Raw genomic sequence first — 18,285 nt, forward strand, 5'->3', positions numbered from 1 at the left:
AAATTGCACAAATAAACGTTTAGTGTTCAAACGGTACAAGGAATTAATGTATTCGTCAAGTTTTGTTAAGAAGCACGTTTATTTTTCTTATGCATTCAAAGTAATTCTGATGTTATTCAGCTGCAGACCTTTTAAATCCCTTCCTTCTGGGTCTCTTTTTCTTTTTATTTGTACAAGGTACATTAAAAAAACCTGCCCTCTGGCCCATCACGCACCCTAAGGATGTCACCCAGTTTATTGAACAGGGACAGCGCACAGCTCTTAAACAGCACTAGAGTTAGTTAAATGACATCTGTACATCTGGGATGGACACAACATGACACAAACACGATACAAGTATACAAGTACTGCTTGCTGTTGTGGACAAACGTCAGCACACCAGGTTGACGAGACCTGATGCACTGTCTGTAAAGACCATTTAGAGGCTGTAACGTGAGACAGGGGTGAGTGCGAGGTAGGAACATCACGCTGGGGAGCACTTGGCGTTGATATGAGTCTGAATCATGCTGGACGCCAGCCCTAGTTCATTTTAAAGGGGCTTCTATTCAGATCAGAGAAATCGATGAAATGCTCCTATTATGATGGTGAACTAAAGGGGCGCGTGGCAAAGGATACCTGATCTCCCACTGTTTCAGGGCTCCTTTTGTTCCAGTATTTTCATATCTGAAATATCCAGAGGTCTTATAAAAGGCTGTTGGGTGGAACACTGCAATGGCACTGAGGCACGGGGAGTTTGCACAAGGATGGGGAACAAACAGACCATCTTTACAACACAGCAGCTAGATGCCTATCAGGTTGGTTCTAATTTATTGTCTCTCAGCGGGATGTTCTTTGAACTCTCATGATTATTCTTATTCAGGGCTGCACTTTGCAGATTGGAGCAACTTCTCTTTCTGTACACTTTACCTGTGAACCCACTTTCAAAGACACAATGTTCTACGGTGTGAATCTTTCAAATAAGTCGTGAGTGAGCACTTTCTGAAACCACTGTAAATATCTGTTTTGTGCCAACAGTTATTACTATCAGCAAAGTATAGCAACCTGCTCCACCCAGATGCAATACAATTGCATTGGATCTTTTTCTAACTGGGTTGTGAAGGCTGAGCATTTCATATAAGTTTAAAAACAAGCAGTAAGGATGACACCTGTCTTTCTGGGATTGATTATTTCTGTGCACTGCGCCTTTCACTTTTGAATGGACCTGCTTGTATTAGCAAGGGATGTGTGGAGTGTGGAGTAGCAGTCCTCATTTCTAAATTACAAAGCTGTATGTTCTAGCCAGCAATCCCTCCATTTGTAAATGCCAGTGGTTTGAAAGGAAAGTTTGCAGCCTCGGTTAAAGAATTGACTGCTCATTCGAAGTAAATGGCCATTCTTGTTCACCACAGTCCGAAGGGTTAGCGCCAGTGTCAAGCAAGGCCGGATTATGGCAGGGTCTTTGTTCCATTAACAAAGAGGGTTGCTGAAGAGGAAATATGATTAATTTCTTCCTCTGTTAGCTCTGCAGCATGACTGTGCCGAAAGGCTGCTGGTACATATTCATCCAGCATTATTTACTGATGAGCTGGTTTGGTATCAGTCCAGAGAAGAGCAACTAGATACATTTTGGGTCTTAAGGAGATGTTGTACACTGACAAGCTGAAAGAACTGAACCTCTTTAGTCTTAAACAGAGAAGAGTATGAGGTGACCTGATACAAGTATTCAAAATTCTGACAAAGATAACCCAGCAGAGTTCTTCAGAACAACATTATTCGGGAAATTCTGGCTTATTTCAAGGAATGGCAGGATGATATAAATTAACTGTTAATTAAATGTTCTTGAATAGCGTTCTGTAAGTAACTGTTTTTATGTTATTATGTAGAAAGGTAATAAGAAATAAACAACTTTTCATCCGTTGAGTCTTCAAGTGTCTTGTATTGTGGTTTTGCCTTATAATGGAGATGTAATAAAAAATGCTAATGTCACATACATGAAGCATGCGTATCACATAAGTGAAGTTATGCCAATATGATGAACAGACAAGCATTCTCTATAGTTCAAATAGTTTTTATCTTTGTTGTTTTTCTAGGACTGTACATTTTTCACCAGAAAAGAAATCCTGAGGTAAGAAAAATGGCTCACCTTTGATAATAAACAAGGTTAATGAAGTAAATCCTTTTTGTTCATGTGGAATGTGACACAGCGAAGTTGTGAGGCATTTCTGTTAAGAGAACAAAATACAGAAAAAAACATTTTGCAATTTCATTGAGAGAAAAAAATAAACTCTTTCAAAATCTTTGTTCAAAACAACCACAAGGACAAATTTTATTTGAACATAGTTTATATTTACCTTTCAGTAAAAGAAAGACAATGAAATATAGTCTGTCTGTCAATTCAGGAGCTAAAGACATTAGGTTGAACCATTGACCTGCATGCAGAACATTATTTTAAATTAATTTCTTTTACATTAGAATCCTTTGCACAAAGTTGATTTAGCTCATCAGTAAAAATTCAGTTCTCTGGGTTTGATGTTCAATGACATTTGCAGAATTAAATGGATTTTGATTGTCGTCCTAAATCCTGAACAGAACTGAATGGCTTCCAAGCCGTTCTTCTAAATATAGTGCTTGTGTAGTCCATTTAGTTTAGACTAAATGGTGTCCTGCCCAAATTTCCCCCTGGCCCTTACCAATCATGGCCTCCTAATAATCCCCATTTCTGAACTGGCTTCATCACTCTGCTCTCCTCCCCACTGAGAGCTGATGGGTGTTGAGAGTACTGGCGCACTTTGGCTGCCATCACATCATCCGGGTGGGGGCTACACACTGGGGGTGATGGAGGGGACTCCCCATTACCTGTAAGGTGCTTTGAGTGGAGTGTCTAGACAGGCACTATGTAAGTCTAAGGATATTATGATTATGATGTATCCTTGTGTCATGTACTAATGTCCCTAGGCTGTTTCATCGCTACCGGGACCTGGCACCACAGCTTGTTCCACTCGACTACACCAGCAACCCAGATGTCAAGATACCATACGAGCTGATTGGCAGCATGCCAGAGTTGAAGGTACGCCCACCGATTGTGCTGGTGAAGGATGTCCATGCCATGCTCCTGGGGACACAATCAATTATTCATCGCCTACTAATTGACAGGAGCCTTGGAGAGGTTATGAGTAACTTGATCCCTGTACACCTGAAGAAAGTTATATTGCACAGCTTGTGCTCCTGGCAATAGCAGCTATTGTCTGGCACTTCACACACAGTACAGGGCTGCTCTTGTGGGCATTTGCACCGTGGAAAAGATCAGCATTATTAGTGAGCAAATACACCCTTAATCATCTGCCAAAATCCCTTTGCAGATAGAGAAACGTTTGCAAAAATATTAGACCAATAGTTTGCTAAAAACATTTTTGGTAGAACCTGTAATAGATAAGTTGTGTGCAGGTGAGCATGGGAGGTATGCTTTGTCTCTGTTGTTCTGGTAAAAGCAAACAAAACTAATCAATACATTTCTCTACAGGACTGGTCATTAAAAAAGGATGTGCAGTACTTCAGATGGTTGTGAGTGATTCAGGGTGGTAGTTAATTAAACAGATGTCTTTTTTGCAAATTGCAGGACAACCCTTTCCGCCAGAGAATAGCTGAGGTTTTCTCTGAAGACGGAGAGGGAAATATGACCCTAGATGACTTCCTGGACATGTTCTCTGTACTGAGTGAAATGGCACCAAGGGATCTGAAAGCATATTATGCTTTTAAAATTTATGGTTAGTCCTGGTCCATTGCAATTTGTTTGTAAAAGATATATACAACATGAGTTAGGGGGAGTAGATCTCAGTAGAAGACAAATACATATGTTTATGGGCTTTTATTTTATATACTTTTCCAAATGTGGTCTACCTTTCATTTGAAGAAACTTTTATTTTGCAGATATCACCTCTACAGTAGCAATCAAACTTTCATTTCTACCCAACTTGACTGATAAGGGCTCATCCGATTTTTCTCACGTTAATTGTCTCCAAGCGTGATTCATGTAAGTTATAGACGTTTTCCAGTCAAGAATAGGATAAAGAGCTGTCCAAGTTAAATGCTTTAACTTTAGTATTGCCGTGCTTACAAATGTGATTTGTGGAAGAGAAGCCATTTTTCCAATTATACAAACTCTTCAGCATACCCAACGATTTTAAAATTTCCTTAGCATGCTAGGAAGTAGATAACTACTTCCAAGATAGACCACTCGGTGGTGCCCCCCACTGCCTATAGCGCAACAAAGCAAAAGGAGCCAAAGATACTCAGAGCTTTAACTGAGACAACCTGAAAAGAACAGACAATAGAAAGCCATTCAGGAATAATTGATGAGCCCGTTATATGAAAGGCTCGGTTCTGAAAGGCTGCTGTGTGCTGGTGTGCCAGCGTTTTCTAATTAAAACACGCTGACAGATCACGCTGTTTTACAGCACGGGGCCATGGTCATGGGTCAAAGAAAGTTTTCATGTATTATTCAGACGAGTTAAAAGAAAAGAGAGCAGGGCCGCAGTAGCTAGGCTTACAAATGAGCTACAATGCCATGGCAGTGAATTACTGATTTTGTCACTTAATTTACGAGGAGTATCAAGTTTATTATTTATTGGCTTAGAAGACGCCCTCGTGTAGAGAGACTTCATATGTCTAATATATGATAACATGCAAGGACTTTAAAATAAATCGAATTATAAAACAATTTACGATGTGTGACAGTGATGACGTCGAGGAAAAGTCTGCTGCTGGTGAATTTTCAGGCATAACATTTCCAGCTTGCTAGTTTCTTTGAAACACACCTGGTTAGTGCGTCCAGACAAAGACAAAACTGTTTAATGTCAAATGGCGATGGACTAATAGAGACCTGAAAGTGAGCGGTTCTTCTTGCTGGACAGATGTAGCTGCAGTGATTTGTGTCCATCTGTAGCTATATCCATCCACGTCCCAACTGCTATATCCAATTCAGGGACCCGGCAAGGCAGGACACACCCTGGAGGGGACGCCAGTCCATTGCAAGAGAGACACAGACACGCACACGTGAGGAGAACTTGCAAACTCCACACAGACAGTACCCCAGGTCTAGAATTGAACCCAGGGCCCCAGCACTAACCACTGTGCCACCATTCCACCCCATACACTTAAAGTACTAGAGCAGCCTTCACTCAGTCTAAGTGATTTAACTCTGGCAAACACCTCCAGGTGATATTCCTGGAGGTTCAAGCTTCATGTTAGACATGAAGCCAGAGTGTCCAGTTCAGCAAGGGACCACCAGCGCAAGCTGAATAACATTTGCTCGATGTCATGGTTTTTTTCTCCCTGGGGAGTCACGCCAGATTTCTCCCTCCACCCCCCCTTCCCCCTCCTCTGCTCTCAGACTTCAATAACGATGACTTCATCTGCAAGTCCGACCTGGAGAAAACGCTGAACAAGCTCACCCGCAACGAGCTCACCCCGGAGGAGGTGCGGCTGGTGTGCGAGAAGGTCATCGACGAGGCCGACCTGGACAACGACGGGCGTCTGTCCCTGGAGGACTTCCAGCACATGATCGTGCGCGCCCCAGATTTCCTCAGGTCAGCAGCAACCCCTCCCCTGGAAACAAGACAAACCTGACGGCCTGGAATAAAATACTGCTGCCTGCTATTGCCTTCCGCATGATGCTCCAGATGCCAGATTTGCCATTTATACAGCCATAGATGTTGTCCTGGACTCTCAGGCTAACAGCAAGCACCATCACACCATGCCCTTTTTATTACAATGCCTCTTAGTGTTGTCGTCTCTCTGTTTGGTTAATAGTCTTTTAGAAAGTACTTTACCAACTTTAACTCTGGAAAGGGTGCATCTCTGATAAGCTTATCAAGTGCACTTGTGCTTATTTATTAAAAGAGCAGCCTACTGCTAGTCTGGAGCAAAAAGTTTTTTTTTCACTTGTCGAAATGATTGCAGCTGTGCAGCATGTTCTGTTTGTAACAGTAACGTAAGGTTTTGGGGTCACAAGGGTTCTCTTTTTTTTCTGAAGAACATTTTGAAGATGATTTAGAAAATTACAGATTAAACTTTAATTTGGACTCAGGGACTATTAGAATTATATTGCAATGGTCCCATCTCCCATATCACACTGTTCAATTAAATAAGTCCGCTGTGTAATTGTGTTTTGATACAGTAGATTTCTATACAGTTTTCTCAATCATGCATGTAGCCTATTCACTCCGGAACACCTGAGCTGAGCTAAGATGAGACCTCATTTTATAAATCATCTCACGTAGGTGATCATGAAACAGCAAGGAGCAAAATAAATACTCCAGTAGATGGCAGTATTGCTTCACTGTTATTCGCAAACAAACTGCTGTACACCCAAGCTAAATACATAGACAGCTTTGTTAGAACCACACTCAGCTATCCAACTGCAGATTGAAAGGAGATTAACGTCTGTGCTACTCTAGATAGCGCAGGATGTTGTGTATTTAGGGGGGAAAAAATGCAAGTTGAAGTGAATTTAAACCTATTTGCAAGCAGGATATGAAAAGTTGGACTCTGAACACCATAGCTGTTTCTCTCTCACCCTACAGCACCTTTCACATCCGCATATAAGGACCAGTGATGAGGACTTGGCTTCCTGCAGAGTGAAGCCTTTGAAGACCGTGGACAATAAAGGGAGACCGCAGAACAGACAAGACAGACCCAGAGTGCAAGGGTGGAAGAAGAATAAAGACAAAGTGCACATTTGTCTTAAAACAAGGAAATGGCACTTAGTGTAATGCAGCGTGTTCCTGCTCAAAGGTGCGCAGAGCAACCGAAGCCTTTAGAATATAATGGGTCTTTAGATCACGACAGACCAGCATCGACTCCAGTGGCCGATAATCTTCCTGTAGACACGTCTCATGTTGTTAATGAACCAAAGTTTGAGCGAAGGTCAAATCTCACACTTCCTTGTGCATAAAAGCCCTCTGGCTGCACACTGCGCAGTGTTCATATGTTCCTCGTACCCCACTCTCTTCCTTAACGTCACCCGTTGGTGCAGTGGTGAAGCGGAAGCTGAGGGGTTGGGTGAAGGTCTCCGTTTTCTTCTCAATGAGCATGCCCAGCCTCACACATGGTCACGAGCCCTGGGGAGTGGCCACAAGAACGAGATCATGGCGGAAATGCCGTTTCTCTCCAGGGCGGCTGGACTTGTTCTCCGTGACAGGGTGAGGACCTTGGAGTCGAGTTGCTGCTCCACTGGCTCGAGAGGAGCTGGCTGGGATGCCCACTGAGAGGAGACCCAGGACGCGCTGCAGGGATTCTCTCTCTCAGCTGGCCTGGGAATCACCCAGGAGGACCTGGAGACAGTTGCTGGGGAAAGGGAAGTCTGGTCTGCTCTGCTCAGCTTGTTACCAGCAGGACCCTCGCCAGGAGTGAGCGTTTAGGAAATGGGGGGATGGAGCTGTGGTCAGCTTCTGTTAGTACTCAAGGTGCACGGTTACCTGTGCACTTCTCATACCTTCACCAGGAAAAAATGACTTGAAAACCCACCCCAATATTCATTCGTTATGTTGTGCATTATTATCCCGGTTCTGCTCTCAATTCCTGTGAAATGCTTGATTCCTCCAATTGAATCATAAGTCTACATGATAGAGTGACCCCTGACCCTGCCAGAATACACATCCTTCCAGTATTTACCTCTGCTGCTCTCTGCTCTGATCTTCCCCCAGGCCTGTAGCTTGTGAAGGGCAACTGAGCAAAGATTTGATGCACCACCTCAGTCCCTAATATGTGCTTTAAAAAAAAAGCGTTAAAAGGAATTATACCATTAATAAATCTATGCAAAGTTTTTCTAATTTTATCTTTTTCAAAAATTCAGTCTTGGTGACAGTTTTTAAAGAATGAGTTGTAATGAGCACTCTAGGGGAACAGATTTCTGTTTTTCTATTGGCATCTAAAATCAACAATTGCCCTGGTAAGAAAAACAAGCTATTTTAACCTGAAGTTATGGTCAGGTTGAAACTAACAATTAATGTAAAATATGAACACAGATGCAGACTTATATGCCTGGATGCTTTGTATTAAGCAGCACAGTACTTGGAATTATAAGGATAGACTTAATGGAAATAACCAAATCTGCTCACCCAGTAGTTCTGTAAGCTATGGTTACAGTGCTTAGATCACTCCTCGTACTACACTCGAAAAGAAATTTTGATTCTGAACTACTAATTTGCCTTTACAGTATCAGAATATTACTTTTTACATTAGCTGCAATATTTATCATTCAACAAATTATGTTTTTGATTTGAAAACCTAGAGCGATTTTGAATATTGTAGCAAGTAAGCTGTGCTTTAAATACAAGAGATGAAAACTCAAGTCCACGGCAGAATAACTGACTCTGAAATGAAGATGTTATTTTTACCGTTTTATGCAAGAGCATTATACCCAAACCTGTTTTACAGAGCCTGAACCATCAGATTGCAATATATCTTTCCTTTAACAACACATTATTAACAAACAATTATAAAAGAAAATGGGGTAAAACAAATACAAAATTCATTAATCACAATAAAACTTCATAATAGGATTTTAAGTTGGTCGTTTTGGCAACTCCAAAATGGACAGCTATTCATGTGAAAATGGTTCTTTTTTCAGGAAAGGTTTTGTTTCATATGTACAGAAATAGTAACATTTTACACAACACTTTACATACTCAAATAGTTGTTTTCCATGTAAAAAAACCCTGAAAGTCAAGATACTCAAATTGTGAGTATCCATCAAAATTTAAAGAAAGGATACGATTAAAACACAAAAAATATTAATATTAATTCAGAACTGCTGCAAAAAGTGTGCGAAACTGATCCCAAACTGAACTGTAGGGAATATAGATATGAGCAGTGTGCTAAAACTAGACCTTTATGAATGGGATACTGATAAGCTTATTATCAGCAAGAAAATAAAATGGTCAATCTGAAGTTAGAAAAAATATTATATTAATATAAACAGCTTAGTACATATTTAGGAGGCCAAATATTGTTTACAATATGTGATGACAATTAAAGGATGATAAAGGGTTTTTATGTGTTATTATGGTAAAGGAGTGTGTGTTCTCCCTGTGTTTGCACAGGTTTCCTCTCACAGTCCAAAGACATGCTGGTAGGTTAATTGGTTTCTGGGAAAATTGGCCCTGATGTCTGTCTGCCCTGTGAGGGTCTGGCATCCAGGACCTTGCACCTGTTGCTTGCTAGATTATGCTCTAGCATCCCCCGTGACCCTGAACTGGGAGAAGCTGTTAGAAAAAGTACTTCAAAGGTCAAGCACCTTAAAGCACTTGTCTCGCATTATTTCAGTCTCGGTGTTCGCTTGTCTTGCAGGATCCATACCGGCGACCTGCAATTCCATCTCAGTGGGACACATCATAAGGCAGGCTGAAGTCGGCCACATGCTGCACCACTGAGGTGACATTAGGACTGGGCTCCCAGCCTCCCCCTCACACGGGATGAAGTCAGGGCAGGCTGTGCCCTGCGAGTAGTCCTGCCCATTTCATGCAGCAGTTCCTCAGTAGCCTGGGGCAAAGGGAGGAGGATGGAGGTACTCCACAGGGACACCTGGTTGTTCGTTGTGCACAGAGACTAGTGTGCCAGACCCATAGACGGGATCATCAGGGCTGAAGACCATTGTTTTGGTAGCCCTGGGAGAAGATGAGGTGGTGGCAGGACAGGCCTTTTGCTCCTTCTTCTCTTGCCAAATTTCCTCATAAATATTTCGTTCCTCTGCGGAGTCACCCTCGGTGTCACGCCTGGCTGAAGCGTCTCTCCGAACAGGAGGCTCGGCAACACTGCCAGCAGAGGCATGCTGGAAGGGCTCTTCGTATGTGTGCTCTTCCAGACTCTTCTTTCTGGGGGGGTCCTTGGGGGGATTTGCAAGGCCTCCCTTCTCTGTACTGGCAAGCTCGCAAGATGGCACCCCAAAGCATGGGTTGGAGCGTGTCAAAGGCGTTTCTGTGCAAATCAAGGTGCTGGGCTGGGTCTGGACCGGACCACTGCTGGTTTGCACCTGGGTCTGTGGCAGAAAGGTCTGGGAGGGCAATTCCGTAGGCAGCTCCACAGACGGCGCTGATTTCTGGGTCTTCTTTTTCCTTGGTAAAGGTATTGGCATGACTTCAGTTGCCTGCAACGGACAGGAGAAGTAAAAAGAGGAGTAAAACGATCATACCAAGTGCAATGTAAATCTGTGTCCTACAGAAACTTTGAATGATTTCTCTTAATATTTTTTTTTGGGGGGGGGGGAACCACCCACAGACATACCATTTCCAAGAAACTTCTTTGTGTTTATTATTTTTTTATTTAGTTCTGCTCAAGTGAAAAGCCTTTAAAGGAAGCCAATGATTATACCAGGTCAGAGGTTAGAAGGCCCTTCTTGATCCTGTTGCCTGTAGCCTGGGGACAGAGCATCCCCCTGCAAGGCAGCACTTCCTTCAAGACTTCAAGAGCGAGAGTTTGCGTTTGTGAAAAGGAGCAACAAGAGAAGTGTGAACTCCCACACACAGGAATGCAAACACTTACTATGTCCGTGGAGAGGCTCATAGCAGCCAGCTCAGTGGGCAGGCAAGGGTACAGACTGGCCGCTGGCAGTGGGGAAGAAAAGGGGGCGCTTGGTTTGGCCTGGGACAGCTCCCCTGCAGCAGGAACGGGGCAGTGATTGGGGAGGGGTGGGAGGCCGTCCATGGGCGAGCGGCGTTTTGCCAGAGAGTCGGAATGTGGCAAGTTACTGGGCGAGGTGCTGGGTCTCATGCCAGCAGATGGGGATCCTGGGATGTTTCCCCAGCCATGCAGCAGCTCAGCATAGTCAGCACTGGCATTTGGGGCCTGCAACAAGACAAGTGTTTTAATGGGATACCGCTGTGAGCAATGCACTAGCTTTACTGTTACGCTAGAGGGAGCAAACTGGGAAGATTCCGTGAGCTGCACTACTTGTTTGCCCTGGTTTCCCTTAGCATTTCACTGGGACTTTGTGGAATTACACATCACTCTTTTCTATTTAAAAAGACCTCACTGTGAATTCATCTCAGGCTTTTGATAAGGTGGATAGTTAGAAATGGTACTTTGGCAGCCCTTAGTGATATTCTTTAAATGATCTCAATTCGTCTTTTCAAAGCTCCTGTTATCAGTTTAACAGTTCATTTAATTACACCATTATAGGTCAAGAGACTACATATAGACACGCACCTAAAAAAGCCTACCGCCCAAACCAAATAGGATCCAAATACAGAATCGAATTTGGATTTCTTCAGGTATTTTTTATTAATTAAAAGCCCTCTTCACTGGACAGGACTGTGCGTGTTGTGTAAAGAACAAACACTTCCGAGTAAAAACAAAACAAACGTCAAGGCCACACCTTTATGAATAACAGGGAAAAAACAGCGGACAAGGTCAGGGCAAGACCTAACGGAAGAGGGAAGAGAATCAAGCTAAGGCACGGCTTAAACATGAAAGCTTAACACTGATAAGCGAGGAGGAAGTCCAACATTATAAGCAAGAGGTAAATGGACTTCAGCGCTGTAAGATACAGGTCCGAATACATTCCACTCTCAAGCTGTTGGTCCTGGTCCGATTAGGTCCAACCAACAGCAAACATCATCAGTTTCATAGCTGCTTTAGTCAGTACACTTTTGGTGTGAGCTGCATATATCTAGCGAACTACGACTTCCCCAATCCAAAATGTATGGCTGAACTCAACCCGTGTTAAGTAGAGGAAGAACAGCAGCCCAGCATTGTTTCAAAACAAAGAGAAACAACACTTTCCCATTTTTCTAGCAAAGGTCAGTGTCAATTCAGTCTGGGAGCTTAAAATGGGGAAACTTTGTGTCGTCCTGCAATGGAGAACACAGAAGAGAAACAACCGCATCGGTGGAGGTGGTAAAGGTTTTGCACGATGGGAAAAGAGAGCAGCAGCAGCTGGAACACTCAGGGATACTTGCCTGGCCGCAGGTGGAGAGGAGCAACTCGTTGTGTGGCATGAGGGGAATCCTCCGGTAGAAATCCACCAGGTCCTGGAGAGACCTGTGGGAGGTGTTCTCTCCCACGATGATGTACTGGCCGTTGCGCAGCACGTCGATCATGTAGTGTCTGCAGCGGTCGTCGGCTCTAGGGACGAGAAGTAAGCTCAATGCACATGGGGCCATTTTCCCCCATCATATCGTTCCCATCTTCCCCGCACGCCGCCCACGATGTGAAAAGGCCAATCAGCTCACCGGCAGGACAAAGTATACCCGATGCGGCTCTCACTGACCCGGATGAGGAAACATCCGACTGGTTTGTACATCAGTAAGTCTTCGGCGTTCCTGGAGAATCGGAGCAGCAAACTCAATTAAAACCTGCAAAGGTCAGGGCATGACCTCCGTTTAGGGTCTGTACCCCCCCCCAAGATAAAACTGCCCACTTATACCTCCCCAAAATTAAAATAATAACGCATAGAATTATTTTTTTCTGTTGACATGCAATTTCAATGAATGAAATTATAAATTTTGCCATTGTAAAAGTATATTTTGGAGAAAAAAAATACTTTCTCCCAACGTAATCAATGCATTCACCACTGTATTGGAAATCAGGAAATTTAGAAGAATTAGTAGCATCTTAAAATGTTAGATTTAATCATCCTTCATAGTACTATAGATATGAAAAAGCAAAAACGTCTAAAAATGTTTGCTTTTTCAGCTTTTAAGCAATGTCTTTGGGATCCATCCTCCACACATACCCAAAAGTAATACATGAAATCAGCAGAAAAATTGGCGATTGTTAGGGAGTAGGAAGTGACCTCTAACAGGGTTTTGAGATCCTTACTTTCTAGAGATGATGCCATGGAACCAGTCAGGAACAACTCCATTCCTGATCACGCGGTCGATCTGGAATTCTGTGAACCACTTGAGCGCCTCTTGGTGTTTCGCGCTCTCGTGCCGATGGCTCATCCTCTCTCTTGGGATCTGCTCAAGGGAAACATGAAACTTGTTGGTCTTTGACAGAATAAAACAAACCACAAACTCCTTGGTCTTCCTGTGCGGAACAAAGTCTGTGCTTCCTTCTTTAGGGAAAAAAGGAGAAGTCAGGTTTCTTAGAAAGAAAGGATTGCTTTCAAATTTGAAAAATTCTGGGACAATTACTTCCACCAGTTAAAGAAGCTACTAATGACTTCCTCCCTAATCACACACCTGTTTAGAGCCTTCTAACTATATATAACAGCATGACATCATTTACATTCTGGGAGATTCCAAACAAGCATTTACACGATGATGACTCATTTCGAGCAGCTGTTGTGCCTGGAAGTCCAGGTGTAGCACTTCCAAAATGACATCAGTTGAATGAGGTGTCCATTACTGAAACAAACAGAACTAGATTCCAGTTTCGGGCAGCAAAATAACCCATGACTGAGGCTGCTCCTGCTACACACAGTTTCCTTCCTTAAAGGAACCTTCCCTCTCAAGGATTTTCTAGTAGTTCACAATTTCTAATTCAGTGAAGGGCCAAGCTAACTTGGAGAAAGTTATATTCTTTTGTTATCCATTTGTTTCATTAGGAGATGTGGTCTGTAAACAACTAAAGTGGGATTTCTGCTAGCAAACAGTCAACATTTAGCCTCTGTAAAAGTTCTGTCTTAAGACCTTATTAAAGATATTCATATGTGAGTGGGAAAAATGAATGTATTTCCATCATCCAGGTGGATGCTGCACATTGGTGGTGGTGGTGGGGAGTCCCATTACCTGTAAAGCGTTTTGAGTGGAGTGTCCATAAAAGCGCTATATAAGTGTAAGCAATTAATTAAATGATAATGACCAAACCTAACTGAAGCAGAGGCCTGTTTACTAGCTCTGACAATAAATATCTGAAAGGGATTAAGTAAAGAAAAAGGTTATTCTATTTTATGCCTTTCACAAGGTTCCAAATGCTAACTGCACTTGACATTCATTGTAAATATTGACACAATGTCCCAGAAGTACAAGGCAGTGCACCCCCACCTTCCCATTTCAAAAGCACAAAACCAGAAGACATCAATTGGTGTTCTAGCAATGGCCTGAGACTGACTCCGTTTTAAATAATCACACATTTTATGTTTTTTCAAATTCACTGAAATGTATTTAGATTTTAATCCCGACCTGACAAGATGTTCAAACCTTGGAGGAAAATAGCATATTCAGTGTTGATGTCCAACAACCCAGTAACACAGGCTAGAAGTGATCATTTGCAAGCAATGCAGTTAAACCGGAATGGAATATTGAAGAATCGTATTCGACGAACTAGCGATTTGACATACCATTTTTCAAGCTAAATATATTCAGGCTTAGGTCACCTGAGTTTCCCAGAGTTGACAAGACTCAAAAACTCCCCCCACCCCACCCCACCCTGGATGAGTTAACTCTTGACACACCTGGTTCTTTTAACATAACCTAGAAATGAAAACAATAACGCGTTTTCATTTTACAATCTGCTCACGAACTGCAGCTTCCAGACAATGTGGCCAGTCTGTGCTACAACCTTTAACTGGAAAGGAGACATTGTTCATTTAAGAATTAGCCCTCAGATATGATCATCAAATATTCTGCAGGGCAAAAAAAAAAATAAATGAAATGGATGATTATTGAGCATCACAAATGAAGTATAATAAGACCTCTATCACAATACAACAAAATATCGATACTAACTCTCAAAATAATCCTTAATGAAACGCATTGAATGCTAATATATCGCAACACTTCTGTCAATCTGCAGACTTCTTGAGATTACGGTTGTCATCGTGTTTCTTCCGTTTTACTATTTAAATGCATTTCAGTTCCGGCCCTATTTTTGCAGTAAGGACGGGATTACCTCTTTACGTGTATACGTGTCACACTGATCGAACTCAATCAGAAAAGCTTTCTTCACGGAGGATAAACTACAGAGCGTTGTGACGATAACTCCAACCCTGCGTTACAACTGCTTTCCTTAATTCTTCCTGATCGTGAGCAGTCAAACAGAATTAGTGGTCGTTCCTGTCACCAAAAGAGATCCCAAGAAGTCACAACCTGCGTTTTACGACGTTTTTTCGCTTCTGATAAACCCAACAGCTCCGTCATACTAGGATGGTCACGGGCAACACGTGTCATGCTAAAATACAGCTGGGCAAAATTTAATTTCAAACAGATCAAATCATCGCTTGTCAAAGGTGGGGTTGTGTTGAGTTTTGATTACATGTAGCTGATTACGTATTTAAAGCCTTGGGGGGGAAAAGTCTTTAACCCTCGGGAGTCTGTGGGATCAAAACAGAACGTGTTCAAGAGCAGTTCAAAGACTCGACGCAGAAATAAACTTGGCATTTCCAGCAGTAGAGAAACTTCACTTCTCTGGCAAATGAACATAAGGAAACGTGTAACGTGTAGGTTTTTTTACGTAAAAAATAATAAAAATGCTTATTTTCACACCACTGCAATTTGAGCTTATTTTACGAATGTTTGCTTGATTGGTTCTTTGGTGAACTGTATTTACAACAATCATGAGTATCAGTTGTACTGTAACTGAGCTCTGCTTGACAACCGTCAAATTCATCACAAAATGCATCGGTCAGGCAGAGTCCGGGTACTGCTTCAATTGTGTGTGACTTATAGTCACCTGAACAGGTGCAGAGAAAATGCACCTATTTTTCTGTTAATTTATACGATGCTCGAAATCTGCAGAAAGACCACTAAGAAGTGTATATATGCGATTCCTATTAGATCTACAGAAATGATGCAAATAAGCTAGCTATTTCCATCCTGGCTTTTGCATTTGAATATTTAAATATTTAAATATTCAAATACTCATAGTTATAACAGAGCTCAGATGTCAAAGCTCTGTGAGCACAACAATAATATAAAATGCCCCGATCTGGCGAAATTGGCGAGAAAAATCCAATTCTAGATGCTAAGATTTAGTTGCACGGGAAATTTTCAGTTAAATTAAAATGACACTATGAGCTGAAAAAAAAAACAGTCTCTTGTTGCTAGCAGTCTCCATAGTAGCAGGTAGGAGAAAAAGCTGGTGAACATATTTTTTAACAGACACCGCTCTGTCCAGGGATCTGGAATTTAAGGGTAATAAATCTCCTGCACAGATGATTAAATTTAATCATTTTAATTGACTTTAAACGATAAAAGTCTTGCATTCCAGTAACATCCATATTGTGGTCATGTATCTATTTTTGTTTCTTAAACATTACCATGTAAAAATAATTCAATAATGAACACCCCATCCATAACAGGAAGTGACAAATTCGGCAACGTGGTTTCAATCTAGGGTTAGAGCCACAAAAGAGAATCTTAGTTTTTGAATTCAAAAGCAACTGCAAATAAAAATAGGATTCCAAGATTTCAAGCATAATAGAAACGTCGAGCTATTCAAAATACAGCATTTCAAGGAATGTTTTCTCTGAGCGATGTGCATAACGATACCCGCTTTATACATTTTGGGAACTATTTTCGGCGTTCCTCCTTGGAAACCGCTAACAGAAATATGATTTCACTTCGATCTTCTCTTTACGGACTTCACGGAAGTATGTTCCCATCGTTAGTTATCGACTCGAGAAAATAAGAACACTTCGATCTCACTTCGGAAAAAGTCTAAAACAGACTTTTGCCAACAAGACCCCCCCGGAAAATCGCTCAAATTATGTTCTCCTCGTCCCGTTTCACTCTCAAAAAGTTGTCGACCGTGGGAGGAAAAAGACTCACCTGTCTTTACCAATACCGAGAGCTGCAGGTGCTTGGGTCTGTTCCGTGCCGACGGTTCACAACTATTTCACACCTGTGCCAGAAAGGGGCGGGACGAGAGGAAAGCGAGGAACTTTAAAGGTACAAATCGCCCTTCAGCTTTGAAATGATCCTTTCCTGTCCGTCCCCTACGCTTCTCATCTGAGTACTTAGGGATAATAACTTTCTAAAACCAGATCTTCCAAGTTCGCGATATTATTTGTCCCTTTCTGTAGAAAAGCACAGTAAAGTAGCTTTACTGGCATCGGCTGAAAGTCCTGATAGAAGAATGTCCTGTCAAAACAGTAGGACAGGTGCCGAGACTATCCAGACAAGTTAGTGATTGTATATGATCACTTGACAACAGGTAAACCATCACTTTGTAGAGCAATCGAGGTAGCACTTCTACACAGCTCTGTATTAGACTCTGAAAGTGTAGAGATTGACGAGTATGAAATTTAACAGCGCAATAATTAATTTAGCCTTGATGAAGCTGATGTTGGTAGTTTATTATACAGAGCTTGATGTTTACTTTTTATTCATCGTAGCCGCATAATAGATATTAAACACAGAAAAGCAGAAACGCCGGGTTACACCTAGGGTAATTATTCTTGACTGGCAGCTGTAATACACGAGGGAGCTTCAAGGTTACCACGCCTAAAATCTGGAAATTGCGGTTGTCATGATTTAATCCACCCAAACTAAGTTTAAAAAACACCCTTTTAATTCGAACAGGAAAACTTATATCTCTATAAAGTTAAATCGGGACATTAGAAACCCGGTGAAAAACATACAAAAAATAAACGAAACAGCCAGTTAGAAACCAGCATGTCTTTCGCCATACAGGGGCACAGTTCTTAAGTAAATGACTGATCTTGTGCCTTTGAAATTAAAGACTACGCGCAGAGACACCGGAGTCTCTGCTGTATGGAAATATTAGGATCAGTGAACCAGCGAACCTCTGCAGTGTTGTTCCGATTGTAAATGTCATCTTATCGCACAGTTCCACCACGTCTCTAAAACTTCCCTGTGCTGCAAGATCTCCGACTCGATATCACCGCGGTATCGCCTTACGCAACACATTTTCAGCATCACCTGCGGCTGCACGATGAAGCTGCCCCACAATATCGCCCCTTCGTCTGGGCAGCACCCCTTCTCTTGCCGGTGTAGTAGCCAATTCAGTGGGTTTCCGAGGGGGGTCTGAATGGGCCACAACGCCGCTGCTTGGCAGAATGGCTTCACCTGAACGCGGCACAAGACCTGTTGCCGGCTCAATGCTTCCTTTTAAACACCGGGCCCATCAGTGGGAAGTGTGTATGAAGAGGAAGCATTCCGCATTTTACTTCCTAAATCTTTCCAAACGTCTGTCTCCAGGACGTTTGCCTTGTGAAACGTAAGCAGGCCGTGTCAGGAAATGGAGGAAAACCTGCTTCACCCTCAATGTGCTCGTCTGCGTTACTATAGGTTCCCGTCCTTTCGGGAGCCTAAATACATTAGTCAAGCAGGACATGATCCAAGCGTGGGCCTCAGACACGGTAGATAGTCCAACGTGGCGAAACAGTGTCACAGGTATTTAAAT

The 18,285-nt window shown here is 42.4% G+C and overlaps 2 protein-coding genes across 4 annotated transcripts; one reads left to right on the top strand and one right to left on the bottom strand.

Moving 5' to 3' along the window:
* Positions 1-660: 660 nt before the first annotated feature.
* On the top strand, positions 661-7,774 carry LOC102692165 (calcium and integrin-binding family member 3). Its single transcript, XM_069186127.1, has 6 exons — positions 661-794; positions 2,070-2,104; positions 2,935-3,046; positions 3,596-3,743; positions 5,369-5,564; positions 6,561-7,774. Exons 1-6 carry the CDS (start codon positions 744-746, stop codon positions 6,580-6,582), a joined length of 564 nt encoding a protein of 187 aa, XP_069042228.1. The 5' UTR covers positions 661-743; the 3' UTR covers positions 6,583-7,774.
* A 591-nt stretch (positions 7,775-8,365) lies between these two features.
* On the bottom strand, positions 8,366-17,975 carry hsh2d (hematopoietic SH2 domain containing). 3 transcript variants are annotated; one of them, XM_069186125.1, is made up of 6 exons: positions 17,802-17,975; positions 12,796-12,935; positions 12,207-12,296; positions 11,934-12,099; positions 10,519-10,821; positions 8,366-10,123 (listed from the first exon to the last, which is right to left on the bottom strand). In XM_069186125.1, exons 2-6 carry the CDS (start codon positions 12,918-12,920, stop codon positions 9,512-9,514), a joined length of 1,296 nt encoding a protein of 431 aa, XP_069042226.1. In that variant the 5' UTR covers positions 12,921-12,935; positions 17,802-17,975; the 3' UTR covers positions 8,366-9,511. The 3 variants fall into 3 exon arrangements, with proteins under 3 accessions (XP_069042226.1, XP_069042225.1, XP_069042227.1); XM_069186124.1 differs by lacking the exon at positions 17,802-17,975 and adding an exon at positions 16,689-16,773; XM_069186126.1 differs by lacking the exon at positions 17,802-17,975 and having other exon boundaries at positions 12,207-12,329; positions 12,796-12,855.
* Positions 17,976-18,285: the final 310 nt, after the last annotated feature.

The sequence above is a fragment of the Lepisosteus oculatus genome, chromosome 29 (genome assembly GCF_040954835.1).
Source record: "Lepisosteus oculatus isolate fLepOcu1 chromosome 29, fLepOcu1.hap2, whole genome shotgun sequence".
In the NCBI taxonomy this organism is placed as follows: domain Eukaryota; kingdom Metazoa; phylum Chordata; class Actinopteri; order Semionotiformes; family Lepisosteidae; genus Lepisosteus; species Lepisosteus oculatus.